Source organism: Colobus angolensis, unplaced genomic scaffold, assembly GCF_000951035.1.
Source record: "Colobus angolensis palliatus isolate OR3802 unplaced genomic scaffold, Cang.pa_1.0 Scaffold357, whole genome shotgun sequence".
Lineage (NCBI taxonomy): Eukaryota > Metazoa > Chordata > Mammalia > Primates > Cercopithecidae > Colobus > Colobus angolensis.
The window spans coordinates 912,113-935,281 of NW_012116899.1; the positions used below are offsets into that span (position 1 = coordinate 912,113).

Consider the following 23,169-nt stretch of genomic DNA (forward strand, 5'->3'; position numbering starts at 1 on the left):
GCGCAATCCCAAGTGATGTATGAGCAACAGGGCCTTGACTCGGTTTGCACATTGATGCCAATGCTTTCCCACAGGGTCTCCATCTGGTGAGCCCCACCTCAACCTCTATGGATGCCAGCACCACCAGGGCCATGGCGCCTCAAGCCTGGGCCAATGCAGGGCAGCAGCGGGATGCCGCACACACCTCAGCCCACCACTCAGCGGCCCCCAGGGCTGCCCACAGTCCTGCAGCCCTTCTAGGAAGGGACCTGCCCACAGGATGTGCCGTCTCCATCACACAGAACAAGCATTTTATTCCAGGGATTGCCAACATGTGAACAGGGTGGAAGTCTCTGACAAGGCGGGCTAGAACCTTTGGATTTGTTTTGGGGGCCAAATCAACTAAGGCTCAGAGAACGTATAAAGGCTGCATGAAGGTGGGGAGCTGCCCCCATCTTCACAGGTCTGGGGTCCTAAACCCCTGGAGCCATGGTCAATTCTGTGCCCAAGGCTCTTCTTCTGCAGGCCCTGAAACTTTCACTACAGCTCAGACACTGCTGCATGGGCCAGGGAGGGAGGGGGTGCTTCTGGCAACTGTTCACAGCCCCTCACTCAGCCTCCCTGGTGACCAGGCACAGAGTAGCCAGGAAATGGAGCAAAGCCAGCTGGCTCCAGACCCAGCTGAGCAGCCTCCTGGGAACCTCCTAACCTATGCTTAATGGGGAGGGTCACAAGGCAGCTCAGAGAGTGCACCTCCCTGAGATCTGAAGCCTAAAGAAAGCCACCTCCAGCCAGGCTACTGGGAGGCGTTGAGGGCATGACCCCTCCACCGTCGGCTAAGGTCCTCAATGGTGTCCTGAAGCATCAGGGTCCAGTTGTCACCTCTCTGCATCGGGGTGCAGCGTGTCTCCTTGTGCTCCAGGGCTACGATCTCTGCAGGAGTCTCAGGGGTCAGGCCAGCAGCCAGGACAGCTTCTGGAAACTTGGCTGCAGAGGCAGGGGCAAGGCAGCACCGGGGAGTGCTGCTGGGGATGGGGGCAGGTGGCAGCAGGAGGACAGTGAGAGAATAGAGGGATGGGAAAGGAGAAGGTGGAGGAAGAAGGAGAAGAAGCACGGGAAGTTTAGGGATAGGGTGGGGTATGGAAGACAGAGACACAGACAGACAATTGGCACCTCAAACTTATCACTACAATGACACTACCTGGCAAACTGCTCCTCCTGGTTGGAGGCCAGCTCAGCCACCACCTCTGCCCCTGACTGTCCTTGGGATACCTGTCACTTTCCCTCTTCTGGGCCCACAGTTTCCAGGGCACAGTTCCACACAGCACCCATCACACTCCATTACAGCCATTTGTTCGTAGTCCTGTCTCTCCCACCGCTTGGAGAAGAAGAGGGCCCCTGAAATTCAAATGGTCCCTCAGTGGCCCAAGCCCCCACGGCCTGTACCTGGGCTGCTGCCTGTCCATCTGCTGGTAATGGTAGTTCACAGCCACCGCCGAGTGGGGGCACAGCAAGTACTGGTTCTCATCCCAGCAGCGGCCCATGGTCTGGGTGATGGCTTCATCAGAAACTGACTCGGATGTCACCACCTCTGAAAGCTGAAGGGCCCCAAGTCAGAAAGATGAGGTATGTTGGGAAAGCAGGGAAAGATGACAAAACCCCACTCTCCACCACAGACCCACACAAACCCCAGGGCTCCAATGGGACATTCAGACCGAATGGCTCAGATGTGGCTCACAGTAAAAATCCGGCCTCCCAGTTTTGAGCTGACTCACTCAACTTGGAGGAAGGATACATTTGAGTTTTATGTCAATCCATTTAGTTGGGATTTGGCTCCTAATCAGCAAATCAACAAATTAAGATTTGTTCAACAACTTGCCACAGCCAGAAGGCTCCAGGCAGCTTGGTTGCTGGCACACCTCCTTCCTATCAGTTGCTATTCAGCTCACGGAGCACCTCCTCCAGGAAGCCCTCCCCACTTCCTTCAGACAGAGGAAGACTCCCTTATCTGTGCTCCCTCAGTGTGTTTGGTTTATTTGATCATCTTCTGAAAATGTATTGCATGCTTATAATACCCAAACACCTGCATATATTTGACTGCAATAGGGATCATAGAGTATCATAGATTTTCTCTTTTTCTTTTCTTTTATTGAGACAGAGTCTCTGTCTACCCAGGCTGGAGTACTGTGACACGATCTTGGCTCACTGCAATCTCCACCTCCCGAGTTCAAGCAATTCTCCTGTCTCAGCCTCCCAAGTAGCTGGGATTTACAGCATGTGCCACCATGCCCAGCTAATTTTTGTTTTTTTTAGTAGAGATGGAGTTTCACCATGCTGGCAAGGCTGGTCTCAAACTCCTCACCTCAAACAATCCACCTGCCTCAGCCTCCCAAAGTTCTGGGATTACAGGTGTGAGTCACTGCGCCCAGCTGCATCATAGATTTTCATACAGCTACCTGCTGTGAATTAGGGTTCCCAGGTGACAATGAATGTATTTTTACTTGTCTTTGTGTTTCTAGCACCCAGCACAGTTCCAGGCTCACAGTAGATATATAATATGAATGCCACTGCAGCAAGTGAAGTGTCTCCTCTGTGTATAGCCAGAGAGAGAATGAAGGAGTAGGGGGTATGGTGCCTGTCTTCATGGAGCACCTCATTTATATGAGGAGAAGGAATGAGAATGTCAAACCATTAACCAAATAAATTGATTTTTGGGTACACCAAAAGAAGTACAGATTCCAGAAGGCCGAAATTCCACTCCAGTCTGCATTGGTATGGCTCAGCCTAGAGAACTGCATCCAACTTGGAAAACAACACTTTAAGGTGGATATTGACCATGCAAAATTATGTCATGCAAGGGACCACTAAAGGAAGTGGGAAGACTAACCTGGTAAATGAGGATTCTCTAAATACTGGAAACACTCAGATGTAGACTCAGACTGTGTAAGCTAGAAGGAGCAGATTCTAGCTCAACGTAAAGACTTTTGTAATGGTGAGAGCTGGTGTGAGGTAGTGAGGGTCTGGTCACTGGAGGTATGCACAGTCTGGATGGCCACTTAGTGGGGAATGTGGTAGAGAAAATTAAAGGCAGCTTCAGAAATCCTTTTTTTTTTTTTTTTTTAAACACAGAATAAGTACCATCACCAGGTTGCATTAAAATAAAAACAATCCTTCCCGATTAGATTCCTACCATTCCAAGGGAATAAAATTTCTCCTTTTCCAAGAAAAATAAGACAGAGAAAGGGAAGGAGGGAGGGAAAGAAAAAAGAAAGAAAGGAGGGAGGAGAGACAGAGGGAGGAAGGTGAGAGAGGGATGAAGGAGAGGGAGGGAGGAAAGAGAGAGGAAGGAAAAGGAAGAAAGGAAGAGCTCAATGGAAACAATGGTCTCTGTTCATACTAGATGGGCAAAATGGCTTCCAGTTGACAGTATTATTGGAAATTAACAACAATAATAAGTAAAAATAAGTTAATGTATCAAGCTATATATTACCAGGAAGTATGCAAAGTGCTTCACATATATTATTTGACTTAAATCTCACAACAACTCTATGAGGTAGGCATTCTTACTATCGCCATTTTATAGATGAAGGAACTGAGGCACAGAGTTTAGGAAACTGGCCCAGTGTCTCAGAGCTCACTTGGGATTGAGCCCATTTGACTCTAAATCATGTTCTCTATTACCTCTCCTCATTCAATAAATTGTTCCACGTAAAGCGGCAGTAAAAGTGACGGGCTCATAGCAGGTACTCAAGAAATAGGTGTCCTCTTCCCTTGACTAGACTTCCAAACCCCAAGTCTGCTATGTGGCTGTACCCTTTCCTTTCTCTGTGGTGTGTGGGCAGTGACTGACCTTGCTGTGCAGTTCCTTGGGCAGATTCACACTTTGGGTCCTTTCAAACTGCTCCATGAGGGCTCTTGTCACCTGGCTGTCAGAGCCAGAGAGTAGCCAGAATACCCTCTCCATATTGTAGGGCACCTGGGCAGAAAGTCAGTTTCAGGTCCACACTGATCTCAGCCCCATCCAGCCCCACCCAACCAACACCTGGGCCAGATCTGCACACCTCCCCCAGGCCTACCTGAATGTCCATAGCTGATGCCAAGGTTGATTTAACAGCCTTAGACAGAGAGAAGTCTCCCTGCTGGACAGTCCTGTGGATGATGTCATTGCGGTTCACTGCCACGACCAGACGGATGGGCAGGCCTATCTTCTGAGCAATGTACCCAGCTTAAGACAAGAGAAGAAGAGAACAATGGCTTTTTAGAAACAAAAGAAAAAAGTAAATTGGGCTTCATCATAATTAAGAGACTTTTGTGCTTTTTGAAGCTTTTGTGCTTTAAAAAGGACACTATCAAGAAAATGAAAAGGCAACTCACAGAATGGGGAAAAAATGCAATTCATATATCTGATAAGGGATTGCATCCAGAATATATAAAGAACTGTTGCAACTCAACAATAAAAATACAAATAACCGAATTAAAAAATGGGCAAAAGCAAATGTCCATCAGTGCCAGACTGGATTAAGAAAACATGGCACATATACACCATGGAATACTATGCGGCCATAAAAAAGGATGAGTTCATGTCCTGTGTAGGGACATGGATGCAGCTGGAAACCATCATTCTCAGCAAACTATCGCAAGAACAGAAAACCAAACACTGCTTGTTCTCACTCATAGGTGGGAACTGAACAATGAGATCACTTGGACACAGAAAGGGGAACATCACACACCAGGGCCTATTGTGGGGAGGGGGAAAGGGGAGGGATTGCATTAGGAGATATACCTAATGTAAATGACGAGTTAATGGGTGCAGCACACCAACATGGCACATGTATACATATGTAACAAACCTGCACATTGTGCACATGTACCCTAGAACTTAAAGTATTATAGTAATAATAATAAAATGGGCAAAAGAACAGGCATTCCTTCAAAGAAGACATACAGATGGCCAATGAGCACAGGAAAAGATGTTCAACATCATTAGTCATGAAGGAAATATAAACAAAAACCATGAGCTGTTACTTCACACCCTCTAGGATAGCTAGAATCAAAAAGACAGATAATAAAAAGTGTTGGTGAGGATGTGGAGAAATTGGAAAATTCCTACATTGCTGGTGGTGACACAAAATGGTGCAGCCACTTTGGAAAACTGAAGTCTGTCAGTTCCTTAAAATATTAAACATAGAGTTATCATATAACAGAAATTCCACTCCTAGTTATAGATCCAAAAGAAATAAAAATATATGGTCACATGAAAACTTATATACAAATGTTCACTGCAGCATTATTCATAATAGCTGTGTTAAAACAATCCAAATGTCTATCAGCTGATAAACTCATAAACAAAATATACCGCTGTATGGTATATACATACAATCGAAAAAGTACTGATACATGATACAACACGGATGAACCTTGAAAACATTATGCTAGGGGAAAGAAGCCAGGCACAAAAGACCACACACTGTATGATTCCTTTTATAGAAAATATCTAGAATAGGAAAATCTATATAGAGAAACAAAATAGATTCGTGGCTGCCAAGGGCTGGCGAAGGAGGTGGTCTAAGGAAAAGTGAGGAGTGACTGCTAATGGGTACAGGGTTTCTTTTTAGGGTGACATAAACATTCCAAAATTGGTTATGGTGATAGTTGCATAAGTCTGTGAATATATTATACTAACCACTGAATCGTACACTTAATATGTGTGAATGGTATGTGAATCATTTAGCAATAAACCTGTTTCAGACACACACACACAGAGAGCGAGCGAGCGTGAGGATGACTAGGAGCACAGCACCATGCCCTGAGGCTGTTCTATGTGTCAGCCCCTGCCAGGGGCCAAAGTATTTCATAGATGGCTGACTACTGTAAAACACCAATTTTTGGAAGACGAAATGAAAGTTCCAAGAGGTCAAAGTGACCTGTCCGAAGCCTGTTAAGTGTCAGAGTCAGGATTCAAAATATGCCTAAGTCCTGAGCACATGCCCTCCCTCAACTCAGTCTCCCAGAGCCAGCAGTTTCAGACTACTCTCCCTGCACAGGCACCAGGGGAGGCCAGAGCAGCATCCTCAGTCCACCCCAACAGCAGTTCTTGTTTGCATGGAACAAGCAAGGAATTCCTCCCGCTAAGAGGTGTAGAGCCCGGACATGTGACATCGTTTAGGAAGGTTTTACATATGGTGCTTCATGAGCAGTTTATCTCTGGTGAGTAGCTAAGGGGAGTTAGGGACAACCACACCACCCAACATCACTGTTAACCTGGCAAAACGCTTTCTCATTCTTTTTTTTTTTTGACCCAGCTCTGCAGCCAGACTGCCTGGGTCGCACTCCTGGCCCAGCTGTGTAACCAGGGCATGACTCCTTTCTCTGTGCCTTTGTTTCCTCATTATAAAATGGAAAGTGTCTTCTCCACAGGTGGATAAATGAGTCTCTCTCTGTTGCCTAGGCTGGAGTGCAATGGCACAATTTCAGCTCACTGCAACCTCCACCTCCCAGGTTCAAACGGTTCTCCTGCCTCCGCCTCCCAAGTGACTGGGATTACAAGCATGTGCCACCACACCTGGCTAATTTTTGTATTTTTAGTAGAGATGGGGTTTCACCATGTTGGCCAGGCTGGTCTCGAACTACTGATCTCAACTTTCTCTTTCTTATTTCACCTGGTCCTCATGAGAACATCATGATATCCTTGCCTGACAGGGGAGAAATAGAGGCTCAGGAAGGTCCAGGGTCTTAAAGCCAAAGAGTTGGTTCCTGACAGAGCAAAGATGGATAGGAACGCCCTCAGGAAATGTTGGTCACATGTTTATTTTGTATCGAGCACTGTGGTAGGCTCTGGGCTGCAGAGGGCCACTGGCTGCACAACTCGGTGCATCACTAATTGGAGGGTGATGGGAATGGGGAACATGGTGGGCTTTACCCCATGAGTGGCAAAGAAGCTATTCCCTCCTTGTCTGCCACCCCGCTGTTCTCTCCACCCTTCTTTCAGTGGCAGAAGTCAGGAAGCCCCATCCAACCAACACCTAGGCCACATCTGCACACCTCCCCCAGTGGCTTCCTCACCACTAAGATGCTTCTGTGCTCTCAGCTAGACCATCCTTGGTGCTCATCAGAACCAATGCCATTGCTGGAACTACTAGGAACAGTAATTCCCCTAGCCTCGCCAGCTCTGCAGCCAGACTGCCTGGGTCGCACTCCTGGCCCAGCTGTGTAACCAGGGCATGACTCCTTTCTCTGTGCCTTTGTTTCCTCATTATAAAATGGAAAGTGTCTTCTCCACAGGTGGATAAATGAGTTCATATGTGAAAAGCATTTAGAACAGTGCCAGTTGCATACTAAGTGCTTGATAAATGCTAGTGATTAAATAAAATGATTTTAATGCTACACAGCTGTACAGCAGTTTGCCCTTACAAAGTCTGCATGTACACAGGTATCTTATTCGTTCATTGAGGCAGTCCTGGGAGATATGATGAGTGATACAATCTCATTTTATAGCTCAAAGGTTGAGTCTAAAGGATTGCTCCACAGCCTCTCAGCTAGTAAAGGACAGAACTGGGGCCAGAACCCCAAGTCCAGAACTTTTTCCACATCACATGGGGTCAGGGTAGTGTATCCAGGAATGGGAACACATGTGCCAGTCAAGCCGCTTGCCTTCACATTGGGTAGCTGGCCAGGGTTGGGAGCAAAGTCCACATTTCTGATTGAGGGCACTGCCAGCCAGGCACAGTGGCTGACCCTTGACCTTGCCTCTCCACATTCTGCTGAGCCCGCGAGCACATCAGGTGAGGCTGCAGGAGCATGCAGGGTTAAGCCATCACCCTCTGCTGCCGGCAGCAGGAGCCCAGGATGCTGCCCTAGGCAATGACAGGGGAAATCTTCTGGGAGCTTCTTCTGTGGGGTTTCCCATCACCTTCAGAACTGGGACTCCACCTTCTTTCTCCTCACAGTTGCAGCCAAAAGGCAGCTAGAAGGACTGGGGCCACAGGTATTTTTCTGGAAAGCCCATTTGTGCCCCCGAGGACTCCTTACCTGCAAGGTTACCGGCAGCCCCTGTTGGCACAACCACCTCCACCAGGGGTAGGGGATGCGTGTCCAAGGATGGCGTACACTGGAAGTAAGCAAAGAAGTGGTGGGCCATCTGCACCAGGACCCGGGACCAGTTGATCGAATTCAGGCTCATCAGATTGTGCTTCTTGACAAAAGCCATGTCGGCAAACACAGTCTTGATCGGCTCATCGAGCTCATCGCTGTTTCCTTCCACTGCCAGGGAGAGAGGAGAGGGCAGCTGTCAGGAGCATGCAGAACCCCTAGGAGGTCGCAACCGCCTGCGACAGCCCTCCCAGGCTGAGCCCATCCTCCTGGGACCTTCGCATAGTCTAAGTTTGTTTACTTTCACGTAGCTTGGCCTCACTTTCTAGACTCAATATTAAGCTCCTCAAGGACAGAAACCATGCCTCAGATTCTTGTGTTCCTAAATATCTGCCCTAGCTTAGAACAGAAAGGGTAGCCAGAACTAGTTCCAATGTTTCTGCCATTATCTAAAATAAGATAGCAAATGTCAACTTTCTGGGATCCTGGGAGAATTTCTCTTTGTAATCCCTGCCCACTTCCCCCACTCTTCCGCAGAGGAGGAACTGTGTGCCTGATTGGAAAATGATGAGAGTCATAGCCTTTCCTCCACAGTCCTCTACCAGTGCCCAGGGTGGAAACAGTCAACATTCCCCCGTGGTCTGCCCTCTGCCCTCATTAGGTCACAGGGTAGGTGTTCTGCTCTCTGCTCCTACATGGCAGGTAAGCTTATGTGGACAGAACTTCCCCTCCATGAAGCTGGGTGTGTACATCAGTGTAATTTATGAGTGAATTACTGGATAAATTTATGGTGAATTGTCCACTAATACAAGTTATATCCCCCATCTAGCTCAATGAGCAATCAAGCCAATATTGATTTCTTATCTGATACCCGAGTATGTCTCCATTGAATCTACACTTGGAAGGGAGAGTGGTGAACTTTACTGGGAAATGTGCCAGAGAAGGCATTAAAGGTGCTAACCATTCTGCCCTTCAGCAATGGAGCTGGGGGACTGACTCTAGATCCCCATGTGTATCCAGAATGGCCAGGGCCAGTCATGGTGATTCCATTCCTTTGCCAGGACCAAGCCAATCAGTGCCTGGTATTCTCATGGGGTCAGGGTTGGCTCCACAATGAGCATGTGAATAAATTCAGGTCTGTGAACCACAAAGACGTGTTTGCTGGGTTCTAAGAAAAGATTCACTGCTTTTAAAAAAGAGCAACAGGAAGGGACAGACCTGGTTACCTCAAGGAAACACCATATGACCACAAGAGGAATGAGCCTTAGGACTGAGGGCAGAGCAGAGAATGGGAAGGACCTGGGTTCCTGAGAGCAGTGTGAGTCACTGAATGAAGCAACTGGGAGCCCACCCCACCTCTGGCCTTCCAGTTATGGAAGCTGGAAAATGTTCTTGTTTAAGCTGGTCTGAGTTGAATTTTTTGCTACTTCTAGCCAAAAGCATCCCAAATAATATAATTAATAAATACCTAGCACTTGCTGATTATTCTGTGCTTAAGAAGAACCAAGTATACAATGTACATGGAAATTAATTACTTTATAAACCAACTGTCCACACGCAATAATCTAAGTGGTCCATCCCTACTTGCTAAGCTTACCAGTCTATGGAAAAATACATATTTGCTGTTACATCCTGAACTAACACACATCCTCCTTAAAACCAAACCAGAAAGCTCTAGAAAGGAAAGAAAGCATCTGAATAGTGTCGTTTATAAACAAAACTGATTTCTGTGAAGTCTGCTGCCTTAGTTTCTGATTTTCTTGAACATGTACACAACAAAACACCCCCTTCAGGTCCAGATTTAATGACTTAATACATTCATCAGATTCCACATTCCCACCATTACTTTACACCTGAGCACTGTTCTCCAATCCACAAGTCAGGAATGGAGCTTTCAGTCACACCCTCAGGTCTGCATACAAAAAAGACAAAAAGGGAGGAGGCAGGTCAGAGGCACAAAATGCTATTCTCTGCTTTGATTCTAGGAACAAACAGTCCTAGATCCATAACTAGCAATTTTGGTGCTTGGGGTATAATAAGGACCCTCAGGAGCCTGAATCTTGTGCATTGAAGTCTTGCAACAACTGCAGGAAAATGCAGCCAAATATGAGCAATTAGCAAGGCAAATGTGTAAGACGACGTCAACACCAGCATTAGCATGGACTTTTCGCTGGCAAGAGTATGCACTTGCTAAAGAACAGAGCAGAGGGGCAGTTTGCTTGCTCTTGAACAAACTGACAAAGGATATTTATGCTATTCCTTTGGATAAGGTTTGTTTTCACTGTGCTTTTGCTCCTTGTCACAGTTGATGTTATACAAAAATAACCTCTACAGGATTATCATAAGAAGCCAGGACAGCTGTAGAAGGAACATTCTCTGCCATCACACTTGCTGTTCTGTCAGGTGAGTGACCAAACTAAGCCAGGCCTCTGGAAAGCATGCCCGAGGCCACAGCCCACCCAGGCCAAAACTTAATCCAAGTCCCCACCTTATAGCTACCTGGGGTCCAGTAGCGTGTGAGAGGTAAAAATAAAAATGTACAGCTCCACCCACACTCGCCCCATCTTCCTCCACTCCCAATCCCTATAATGATTAAATCCATTAGGAATAGATGGCCTGATATTAAAAAAGATGGCTTTTGCCTTTCTCCAAGCACAAAATGCTGTCATTCTCATGTGACTCAGGTAGGAGTATAACCAGTGGTGGGTACCACTGATCCCTATTTTAAATATTTAGACTGGATAACTAGTGCATGGCTTAGTTGTTCTCATACTGTAAAGAACAGCAGGAACCGTCAACATATAATGACACATTCTCTCTCTCTTTTTTTTTTTTTTTTTTTGACAGGGTCTCACTCTGTTGCCCAGGCTGCAATGCAATGGCATGATCCTGAGTCACTGCAGCCTTCTGGGCCTAAGCGATCCTCCCATCTCAGCCTTTGGAGTAGCTGGGACTATAGGTGCACACCGTCAAGCCCGGCTAATTTTTGTATTTTTTTTATAGAGGCAAGGTTTTGCCATGTTGCCCAGGCTGGTCTCAAACTCCTGGGCTGAAGCGATCCACCCACCTTGACTTCTCAAAGTGCTGGGATTACAGGCGTGAGTCACCGCACCTGGCAACACATTCTCTTAAAATAATTATTTAACATGTTGGTGTCCTCTAAACTTCAGAGTCTTGGAACAAAACCCAAGTCACTTGGCTCAGGTTATGACTCTGCATGGCTGCTGACATACATGACCCTTGCAGGTTGGACATGCATGGAGGTGGCATTTTTTGGGATATAGTTTTCAATCCGTACTTAGTGTGTTGTACTGTTGGTATCAGTTTATACATCTGTCACCTCCAATAGTTTACTATGTAGCCAGAACCCTGCCCAGAGCTGAGCCAAGGCATATACACCAACCTCAAATATGACTGATGAAAGGAAGACAGTTACCCAATTGTGCAGTTTTGTTCCAGCCCATCTCCCAAAGCAAACCCAAGTAAGGCAGGGCTGCACTGTCCCTAGAGCTTCTGCCTCAGCACACACCTCCAAACACATGTACGTTCTCCTTCAGCACCGTTGTCATCTGGAGCTCCTGAATCTTTGTGCAGTGACCTTTGGGCAGCAGAACGATAATGTCCACGTTCTTTGCCCCTTGAACACTCTCAATGGCAGCACTTCCTGTGTCCCCAGACGTTCCTGGATGGGAAGAAAGGATAACCCTCCCCCTTTAGAACAAAGGGAATGAACAAGGAAAGAAATGGTCCCCAAAGCACTGTTGTCAAATACAGCAACAACTACTTCAAATACTTGGAGGATATGAACCTAGCACTCCACATAGGATCCATGGATCCACAGATAAAATTCAGGACATCAGTGAACTTGTGAACCACATAATCTTAAGCATTTTGTGCACTTCAAATGTTATTCTGAGAAAGTTCTATAGCCTCCATCAGCCTGGCAAAGGGGTCTATGGCACCAGAAAAGGTTAGGAACCTTGCTCTGTAAGAACCAGTACCACAGTCCCTGAGTGGCTCTATGAACAGCATCCCATAGGTGGACACCCTACAGTCACAGCACTCAGGTATTCCGCGTTCATGCCTCCAAAACACACCTACAACCACAGTGACGTGCTTCTCCCTCTTCTCCAGGAAGTACTGCAGGAACTGTGCTGTGCAGGACAGGGACAGGTCCTTAAATGCATATGTGACACCATGCCACAACTCCAACACGTTCAGCCCATTCTTCAACCTGGACAGACGGACCACCTCTTTGTGACGGAATCTGCTGAAGGCTCGGTCAATCAGATCTGTGAGGGTAGTGGGGTGGATAGCCAATGAGGGGCCTGGTCTCTTTCTCAAGCTCCCTCTCAGTCTCTGAAGATAAAGTTTCCAACTCCTGCTACTAAAAGGCCAAAAATCTTCATCTTAAATGATACCATTTTTTAATACAATTGTATAAACCTAGAAAAAGGTCTGGGAAAACATACACCAAACTGTTCGTAGATTCCTCATAGTGATTTCCTCAGAGACCAGGATTGGTGCTAGAAGGCTTTTTCATTTTTTATACTTCTTCATTGTTTGACTGTCTCGTGAGCATGTATTCCAGTCAGGGGTCAATTAAATAGCTATATAACACATCAATGTCGCATCCCATCTAATGCTCCTTCTTAAAGACAGGAAGCTTTTTGTTTGTTTGTTGCATTACTAAATCTCACACCTGTGACGCCAGAGCTTTTGGATGGCTGATATACAGCCCTCCCTAAGGCAGGACTGGAGCAGTCCTAGAGCAGAGCTTCTCAAACTGTCACTGGCAAACCAAGCACCTGGGATCTTGCTAAAAAGCACGCTGGTTCAGTCCATCTGAAGCAGTCTCGGATTTCCAACAAATGCCCAAGCAATGCCATTACTGCTGGTCATCAGACTGCATTTTAAGTGGTCCTTTCTCTTCCTCAACCCCAAACCACCACCATTATATTATGGATTTTGTTCTTGCTATTTAAAGTGTGGCTCATGGACCAGTAGTCTAGTATTATTTGGACCTCTGACAGAAATGCAGAATTCTCACTCCTATCCCAGACCCACTGAATCAGAATTTGGTTTTTAACAAGATCCCAGAGGGAATCCATAGGCACAGTACAGCTTAAGACAAGCTGGTCTGGGACAGTCTTGAAGTCCCTTCTGGAATTAACATTCAAAAAATAAAATAGCAATTTGGGGGTCTGGGTGCTTTACGTGCAGGAAGGAAACACCTCAACATTCAAGTCACTCAAGATGATTCTAAAATCCCTAGTGTTGAAGAGGGTTTTTTTGAAAGAAAGAAAGAGAGGGAGGGAGGGAGGAAGGAAGGGAGGGAGGGAGGGAGGGAAGGGAGGAAGAAAGAAAGAGAAAGACAGAATGAAGAAAATTTCAACATTCATCTTCCTGGAGAAAGGATGAAATCTTTCGGAATATTTTCAATTCTGGGATTCTAGAGTCAGGAAAAGAAATAAAGTTTGAGAAACATGACTAGAGACTTCCTAGTGGTTTGGTGATGGATTTGCAATTCTGTAGACTGAGCTGGCAGGGGCTGGAGGAGTGGAAGTAGAGGTGGGAGCGCTCACCATTTAAGTCATCTTTCGGAATGAGCTCAGAGCTGATGAAGAGGGCGCACAGCTCCTTCACCAGGTCAGGATAGGAGAGTGTGCTCCACTGGCACAGGGTCTCTCTGTCCAACTGTGGGAGCTCTTCCGGCATAAAGAGGCCTCCATCGGGTGCATAGCCAGAGAAGAGGGCCCCCTCAAAGTTGACCCGTGGGGCTATGCCCCTGGTGCTGATGTACCACATGATCCTGGAGGCCTGCAGAGAGGACAGTCCCAGAGGCACCTGGTCTCCAATCTCCCACACCCCATGGGGCAAAGCCAAAGCACACAGAGTCTCACAGTTAGCCTCTGGACCACCACTCTCTGGGGCACATGTCCCAGACCTAGAGATGGCAGTCCTGTCTCAAGTCTTATGCCAGCTTCATCTGCAACTGTGTAAATCATGATTCCATCAATCAAAATGAGGCTATTCCACTGACCTCCTGTCTTGAGGGAGAAGGTATCGGAGCATGCCTGGAAAAGAGAAAGCTTGGTCCTCACCAGTGAGAAAGGCGGCCTGGGGGTGGGGACAGATAATAGCAATAGCAGGCAACTACCAGCTTGGTATCTCTCTTGCTAAGGTAAAAGGCCAACACACAGAGTTATATACCCCTTTCAGGGATGTCTGGAACCACTTCTGCTCAAAAACCAAACACTTTCAATGGTTATTGGAAACATTGTCTACAGCCTAGTAGTTCTCAACTCTGGTAGCCTGTTGGAATCAACGTGAGAGCATTAAAAAAAAAAATACAACTACCTGAATCAATTAAATTAGACTCTAAATAAGAGGCTCCTCAAGAGAGTCTAACGTGCAGCCAGGGTTGAGAAGAGGGTGACCAACTCATCCCAGTTCGCCCAGGAGTTTTCTGATCTTAAAACTGCAAGTCCCATGTCCTAGGAAACCCCTCAATCCCAAGCAAACTAAGATGGTTGGTCATCCTAGTGGATAACCAGTGTTCTACCTCAGCCTAATCCTATGACAGTTACAAGTGCTGACATGCAGTCTTTAAAACTAACTGGCCCTGCATGGACTGAGTTCTCTGGTTCCTGGGGAAGCCCAGGACACCTTAGACCTAACTCTGGTCACACTTCCACATCAGTTACGTTCCCAGGAGCCAGATGCCATGTCAAGGAGCTGGGCTTGAACTCTGAACACCTTCCTCTGGATCATGACAGTGAATTTACGGGCACTGGCTTCAAAGCCCCATAGTAACTCTGGGGATGAATTTGACTAGACATAGGCCTCATTATTAGTTTGGACTTTCTGTGCCAGGGCGGGAGGGGCCCTGCCCTCTAAGGGCAAAGCCACCCAAAGCTCTCTACCTACATGAGGCCTATGAGCACTGACCTGGAGGAATTCTCATTTCCTAGTCTGTGGCTCTGACATCTGTGGGCCCAAGTGCAAGTCTCACGTGGGCTGCCACATGCCATTCTCTTAGCTACAAATATAAGTGTATCTAACTTAGAGACAGAGACAAGCTTGATCATACAAACCATGAATCTTTTGAACGTGATTATGCTGGGACAATGGTATAAGCCAGAACCGTCTCTGGCAACCTAGGACACAAGGTCACCCCGTGTGGAAGTCCATGTCAAAGAGATGAAATCTGAGTAACTGCAAAAGTTAACTGCAGTGGATAAGCAAAGCAGACAGTATTTCACAAAACAGAACCAGGGTCGGGGGGCAGGTGTTAGCGGTGACCTCAATAAAGAGAGGAATTTCTGCAATTCTGTAGTAAGAGTTAGAGCCAACGCAAACTGCCCAAGACCCTGGAATAACAGAAAGAAGGCCTTCATAGGACCAGGCTTAAATGCTACGCCTAAGCCCAAAGAACCCGTCGCAGGAGTGAGGGCAGGAGAAAGCAGGGCAATCAGGTACAGCAAAGGAAAGTATTTTTGGAATGCCCTTCCCTGGGCGGAAGGAATATCACACCTGGGGCACTGGGAAGGAGGATATGGAACAACTGTCCAGCAACAGAGGACAGAGGGGCTGGCGTGGGGCTCTGAGCAGGTCATGGAAGGAGCTGGCCTCATGAGCACAGACCCATGCCCCTCACGCAACAGGACTGTCCCTGTTCTGTCCAATGCCCTCCAGGGGCAGCATTCCCATGCCAATTGAGCAAAGCTAAAGAGAAATACACATGGTTGGGTTCAACGTAAGCCAGAGGCGGAAACAGCAACCACAGGAGGTGGTGAAGTTGAAGAAGAAAACCAAGTGCTGTTTGTTGGGCTGCTCTGTGAGGCCTCCAAGCATGGGATGCAGACCCGGACCATGTGACTCTTGGGATTTTATATTCTAATAATTTTCCCTCACGATTCCTCTGGACCCTATTCCAGAGTAGAGAAGGTCAGAAAAACTCTGACCAATAACCAGGATAAATAAACAATATGGAAAATAGGAGCAGCCCGAAGGCTGGGAACGAGAAGGTGGGTAGACGGGCGCTCCTCAGGGAGGTGGAGGGGTTTTGTGAGAAGCGGTGGGGCAGGGCGGAGACTCGGACCCCAGGAGCCGACGGCACCCCTAGGGGTGGGGGCAGGCCCCGGGCTCTCTCAGCCCACGGTGCCAGTCATCCCGCCAAGGAGGGCCGCCTAAACCCTCAGGGGGCTCGCAGGGGCCTGAGGTTCCACTCCCTGCCCCTGAAAACACCACGGACTTCTGTTCCGGGTTTCTCCATTGACTGCCCACACCCTGCAGAAAACGCAAAGCATCAGAAACTCCACCACCACCCTCCCAGGTTCCCCCAAGTCCGAGCCCCGGAACCAAAGGTTCCAGAAACGGGCTGGGCGACGGACGCGGGCCTGCTGGAGTCAGGGCTGAGCAGAGCTGCAAGAGCGTCCAGAGCTCGGAAATCTCGCCCGCTACGACCCCGGGTGGGCGGCAAGGTTGGCGCGCGTTACCGGTGTGGGGAGCGAAGCGCAGCAAGGATGCCCGGGCTGCGAACGTGAGCACTCCGCAGTCCGCGTCCCCGGCGGTGGGGTGAGGCTTCCGGTCGGGGCCGGAGCTATGGTTCTCAGCTCCGGGGAGGCAAGCACCCGGGGGTGGGGCGGGGAGCGGAGGGCTGAGCGCGGAGAGCGCGTGGGCCGCGGTGCGCGATCAGGGAAGTATCACCAGGGAGAAGCCCTGTGCCTCTCCTGTGGCCCGTTTTTTAAGGCGCTTTATTCACATTCAGCCTCGGAATCTTTGCTGCAGGGCTGTGAGTCCCACCAAACCTCATTTTTCAGTTTAGAAAATGGACAGCAAGGTGCAAAGAAGAAAAGCCCTGTGTTCCTTTAGGATTCTTGTCTCTCATCTGCAGCATCAGAGAGCTGGAGAGCATGAGAGCCTTGGTTCTCAAACTGCGGTTAGTATGTTACGACTTCAGAACCCACCAAATTGGTGACATCGGCTCAAGTCCGAAAATTCTTTATAAAAAAATTTCAGTGGTTTTGGGGAGTATGAAAATTCTTTATATTTTTTGAGAAACACTTTTTATTAAGCATGGGTCTATTCTAGGATAAAAGCCCGTCACCCCCATTCATTTTTTAAGAGGAAAAAAAGGCAAGAACTTGAAGGAAAAACAAAACAGCAACAACAACAAAAACGCCCTCTAGATATGCCCAAATGCCCCTGGATTCACAGTCAGCTCCTGGGGCCACCCACTGAAGCAAAATTAGAGGAGGTAGGCCAGAGAGGTTCGGGCAAAGGTTTAGTCCTGAGTGGGCCAGGTCACTCTGGCAGTCCCATCTGGGCCTCCAGCGACCCTCTCATGTTGCCTGTTTCTGCCTATTTCTTCCTCCTATCTCTGACATCCTCCTACACTTGTGGTTTCTGCTTACTCAACTTACCTCTTCTCCAAAATTCGGCCCATACATGGTGCCCTCTTGACATATCCACACAGGTGCATGCAGCTACCATGGACTGACCCTAGTCTGGGTGGGTCTCAGATTCTGGAAAGAGAGAGGGAGAGAGAGACTGGTCACTGCTCAGCTAATGGGATTGGCCTTCTTGTCCCAAGCTGGGGCTGAGGACTTGTCACAGAGTTCACACAGGGGTCAGAGGGGACATTCCAAGAGAGACGGGTATAGGCCAGGCAGGGACCCCCAAAGGGTTTTCATCCCCTCTATCAGGTGTACTTAATCACTCAGAGGCCAGGGAAACTGAGGCCTATGGCAAAAATAAGATTCAGCAGCGTGTGTTACAGCACTCGTGTGTGTTACAGACTCAACCAGTAGAGTCTGCATGAGGACAGATGCACCTTCGACAGACCTCTCCCACAAGCTCTCTGCCACAGTTACACAGGCCTGCAGGCCTTTGCGATTCTGTGGGTAGGAGGAGTGGCCACAAACTGTTTTCTGAATTGTAGTTTGACTCCCCAGAAAAGAGAGGAGCAAAACGCTCAGGGAACAACAGGGTTCATTAGGAATCTCTGCCTGAGACATAAAGAACAGGACAGACTCAGAGAACAGAAACATCTGCATGGCCCATGAGGAAGACAGAATTCTGAATTGGCAAGCAGCAGTAGGGATGTGGAGTTCTCGGGGACTTCTACACGGTATCAACATTTAGTTTTTATAGGATTAGAAACCGCCTGTTTTTTTTTTTTCTTTTCAACCTTTATTGATTAGATTGCTTAGCTGTCTATAATATTGAAGCCAACGATCTTCCAGCCCATGCTGAAGCAGAGCCCTGGGGTCAATGCAGTGCTGTTTCTTCTGTGTGACCCAGGAAGAGCTATCTTTAGAGAGGCTTCTCCAAAGCTGTACAGGAGAATTTACCTTTGTTGCCATGCACTGGATGTAGAAGTTAGGGACCAGAGCCCTTGCTAAGGATTAGGTTAGGGCTTGGACTTCTGGAGAAGAAAGCAACCTGCTAAAAGTCCTCCAGCCTTTGTGCAGGGCAGAGGACAGAACTCAGGCTGCTTCTGGTGTCCAAGCTGGGCAAAAACAGCACAGGGCAGAAGAAAGAGAGGATGACATTCCAAATCAGGACAAACTATTCTCTCAGAGCATTTTTGAATTCCTAAATTGATGATCCATCATTTTACCAAGTATGTGTGGTGGTGGTTTGAGGAAATGGGGTAATATTTAAGTTTAAGTACCCTCACGTCTTGAGTTCCTGACTCAGTAACAAGAGTGCCAAATAAATAGCCCCAAATTGTCAAGCAAAACCTGACTGGCATAATTCCAACTGCCTTTTTTGCAGAAATGATCCTAAAATTCATTTAGAGGTGCTAGGAACCCAGAGTAGCCAATATAATCTTGAAAAAGAAAAACAAAGTTGGAGGACTTACACTTCCTAATTTTAAATCCTAGTACAAATGTACGTTAATCAAGATGGCCTAGTACTGGCATAAGGATAGACAAACAGATCAATGGGATAGAACTGAGAATCTAGAAATAAATCCATACCTATACGATCAATTGATTTTTGACAAGGATGTCAAGACTACTCAATGGGGAACAAATAATCTTAAATAAATTATAATTGGATAACTGGACATCCATACACAAATGAGTGAGTTTGGACCCCTGCCTCACACCGTATGCAGAAATTAGCTCAAAATCGATCAAAGACCTAACTATAAGAACTAAAACTATAAACATCTGAAAATTAAACATAGGTTTAAATCATTGTGACCTTGGGTGAGGCAACAGTTTCCTAAATATGACACCAGAAGCACATGCAGCCAAAGAGAAAACAGATAAATTGAACTTCGTCAAAATTAAAACTCTTGTGCATCAAAGGACTGTATTAAGAAAGTGAAAGACAACCTACAAAGTGGGAGAAAATATTTGCAAATCATATACCTGATAAAAATCTAGTATCCAGAATATATAGAAAGCTCTTACAACTCAGTAATAAAAATATATGTCTTAAATGGGCAAAGAACATAAATGGACATTTCTCTGAAGAAGATAGACAAATGGCCAATAAGCACATCAAAAGATGTTTAACATCATTCACCATTAGGTAAATGCAAATCAAAACCACAATGAGATACTGCTTGTCACCCACTAGGATGGCTAGAATCAAAAAAGATAACAAGTATCAAGGATGTGGAGAAATTGGAACCCTCGTATATTACTGGTGAGGATGTAAACTGCTGCAGCCACTTTGGAAAAACAATTTGGCAGTTCCTCAAAATGCGACCAAACAATTCCATTATTAGGTACATACCCAAGAGAATGGAAAACATAGGTTCATGCAAAATATAGCGTAGGAATGTTCATAGCAGCACTATTCATAATAGCCAAAATGTGGAAACAACCCAAATGTCCATGAGCTGAAAAATGCATAAACGTATGTGATCTATCCAAACTATGGAAAATTATTCAGCCATAAAAGGAATGAAATACTGATACATGCTATGACATGAATGAACCTCGAAAACATTATGCAGGTGAAACAAGCCTGACACAAAAGGCTGCATATTGTATGGTTCTATTTGTAGGTAACACCCAGAAACTTGTTCTGGGCATATAGATTTACTTAAGTCTGTAGAGGCTGAAAATAGATTAGTGGTTGCCAGGGGCTGAGCAAGAGAGAAATGGGGAGTGACTGCTAATGATTCCAAAGTTTCTTTGAGGGGTGATTAAAATTTCTGGAATTAGATAGTGGGAATGGATGTACAAATTTGTATGAATGTACTAAAAATCATGGGATTGTACACTTTAAAGAGGTGGATTTTATGCTATGTGAATTATATTGTATTTGAAATCTGCAAAAAATATAAAAACTGATTGACTAGGAGTCAGGGTGCCCAGAGAGGAAGGCTTTTAAGGCCTGCAGGGCAGACTGAGTCCTGGGAAGGAGCACGTTTGCTGCCACGGAGAGAATAAAACAACCAGAGAAAGCCTGATTCAGGCATGATTTAATTAATAAGTAAACAACTTTAGAAATGATTTCTAAAAACTCAGAGAACAAAGCTGCCTCTGTTGCTGAGAGCTTCTCATATGTATTAATATTATGTACTCTTTCTTACTGTTCCAAATACGTTCTTCCATTGCTGGATTTATTAAATAGCAGTGAATGCTGCAGAATTAATACAAATGAGAGATGCCTTTTAGTATTCTGATATCTAATTTTACTCAATAGCTTTTGAGAAACCAGCAGAATACATTTGAGAAGGGTACAAATAGTTCTGTAGTTATTTTTACTTCTGGTGCTGTTCTTTCACCATCTGAGCAGTGTGTGTTTATAAGAGATGTTTGTTATAAGAACTGGGTACTGGTTTTCCAGTCATGCCTTTTTCCTTCCCTTGGCTCGTGCTAAGCATTGCTCTGCATGCCTGAAAGCATTTGTGCTAAATTCAGAGGTACTTTTGTTCAAGCAGATAGGAAAGACATGTCTACCCATTTATCCCTATTAAATAGAATTAAGTAAAAGCAGAGTTTACATCCCCAAATTAGGGGTTTCAGAGGCCACTGGTACATCTGCTCATCCTTCCCTCCAGGGAGAGATTACTCATTAAAGAAATATCCTCCAAGGGAGAAGAGGAAGGCATCACTTGGTTGATCATCCTGGATTGTAAGAAATGTCTCCAAGGTGGAGAAACAGGAATTTAACTCTTCAAATCTCTCAGGACTTCTGTACCTTTAGGGAGACACTGTCTCCAGTTTCTAAGGCCATGGCAATCCAAACACCTCCTCTGTTCAGAAAGCCTGAACCATGAAAAACTATGAAATATTCATGGAGAATTTTCTTCCAGTGCCTGGAGGCACAGCTGCCTGCCACCTTGTACCATGAAGAGGAAAGCCACAAATTAATGATAAGAGAGCAGAAAGATAGAAGGGGCCTGAGACCTTGGTGGCTTCCTTGAGCAACTGAACAAGCCTTGTACTTGCTTGTCTAAACCTTATTTTCTCTTGCAAGGAGCCAAACAATATCCTAACTGCTACATTTCTTCTATCAGAAACTGACAGGACAGAAGCCAAGCAAAAAAGAAAGAAGTGTAAGGGGCATAAACAATTGTTGCAAAGCTAGAGTACGAAATGAAATGAAGTGCTCGTGTCATCTTCAGTGCAACATGCCCTGCACAGAACTCTGCATTCTCCCTACTACTATTTCCCTACTCTGTAAACAGCACTGTCATTGGCTCAGCTGCTGAGGCCCCCAAGCAGGCATTCTTGATTTTTCACTTCCCCGTAACACCCATGTTCAATCAATCAGCAAGCCCCATGGGTTCTATCCCCAGAATGTATGGTCCACTTCCCACCACCTCCACCTCCTACCCACCACTACCACCTATTGTCTCTGCCCTTCCACATCACGGTACATCCTTTCAGCAGCAGAACTGGTCCCAGCACGCCAGTGATTAAAGTCTCCACAATTCGCATCACCATTCCACCATTCAGTTCTGAGCCCGTGTGTCCCTGAGTGATTTCCCTAGTCTCACCCTGAAACACTCCAACCCTCACCCACTGTGATGCTCGAGTAGTACTTAGCTTTCTTCCTTTCTAAAATAAGCCAAGCTTTTTCACATATTTGGGCATTGCTGTTCCTTCTAATTAAATGCTGTTCCCTAGGGTCTTCTGTGACAGGCTCTTTCTCACGACTGAGGTATCGGCACTAACATCACCTTCTCAATGAACACTTCCTGATCATTCTCCCTTCCCTGTTTCTCTCTATGAAATCACCATTCTTACTTTCCTTATTCCACTTACTGCAGCCTGAAGTTGCCTTCCTTATATTTTGTTTTGTTTATTGCCCACCCCAGCCCAACTCCTGCTGGAACATCAACTGCTTGAGAGCAGAAGCCTGCTCCATTCACCACTGTGCCTACAGCCCTCGGGCCACATACCAGTCACTTGAGCTCTTAATCAGTGTTGGTTTTGATAGGTGTGATGACCACCTCTCTTTTCTAGGAGTGAGATAATATAGTTTTATAACTTCAGAATGGCCTTAGAGCACCCAAAGAGCCCATCTGCCCACAGTCATTCTATCGTACTGCTGATTTATTGCCCTCATACCACTATTGCTATCAGATTCATGTGCTTGTTAGCTTTTCCCCCTTCTCTATTCTAATGGAAGCTCTGTGAGAGTGGGAATCTTATTTTTTGTATTCAACACTCTCCTCCGCACCTAAAACAGTAACTAGCAACACTCAGTGTATGCTTGTTGAATGAATGAATAAAATACATAGAAAACAACATTGACTTGCATAAACTGCCAGCCCCCTGAATTTCACTAATAACTCAGCACAGAGCCAGCCTGCAAAAGTGGATTTGATACCAATATGAAATTCCACAACCGGTGGCCATGATAAACACTCCTGGAAAACAGTTGTCAGCAAGGACATTGCAAGCTTCAGAAAGGGGGCACACTTCTGCAGTTGGATACATTGAAAACTAGAAAATCTTTGTAGATTGAAGCGGTCTCACATGCAGAAAGGGAACCTGCAGCGTGCATAAGTTCCTTTTCTACTGGGCAAGCCAAGCAACCATTTCCTGGGACCCAAATCTCAGTGCAGGCCCTATTCTGAAAAAGTCTGCTGTCTCCCTTTAATAGCATTAAATCAGT

The 23,169-nt window shown here is 46.3% G+C and overlaps 1 protein-coding gene across 3 annotated transcripts; it reads right to left on the reverse strand.

The window, feature by feature from the left end:
• Positions 1-273: 273 nt before the first annotated feature.
• Positions 274-16,533, reverse strand: THNSL2 (threonine synthase-like 2 (S. cerevisiae)). Of its 3 annotated transcripts, XM_011953106.1 has the most exons (10): positions 16,464-16,533; positions 14,111-14,187; positions 13,653-13,887; positions 12,165-12,359; positions 11,597-11,749; positions 8,008-8,238; positions 4,056-4,204; positions 3,830-3,955; positions 1,426-1,577; positions 274-1,001 (listed from the first exon to the last, which is right to left on the reverse strand). In XM_011953106.1, the coding sequence occupies exons 3-10, from the start codon at positions 13,873-13,875 to the stop codon at positions 776-778; spliced, it is 1,455 nt and encodes a 484-aa protein (XP_011808496.1). In that variant the 5' UTR covers positions 13,876-13,887; positions 14,111-14,187; positions 16,464-16,533; the 3' UTR covers positions 274-775. The 3 variants fall into 3 exon arrangements, with proteins under 3 accessions (XP_011808496.1, XP_011808495.1, XP_011808497.1); XM_011953105.1 differs by lacking the exon at positions 16,464-16,533 and having other exon boundaries at positions 13,653-15,807; XM_011953107.1 differs by lacking the exons at positions 274-1,001; positions 1,426-1,577; positions 16,464-16,533 and adding an exon at positions 1,214-1,357 and having other exon boundaries at positions 13,653-14,552.
• Between the last annotated feature and the right edge of the window lie 6,636 nt (positions 16,534-23,169).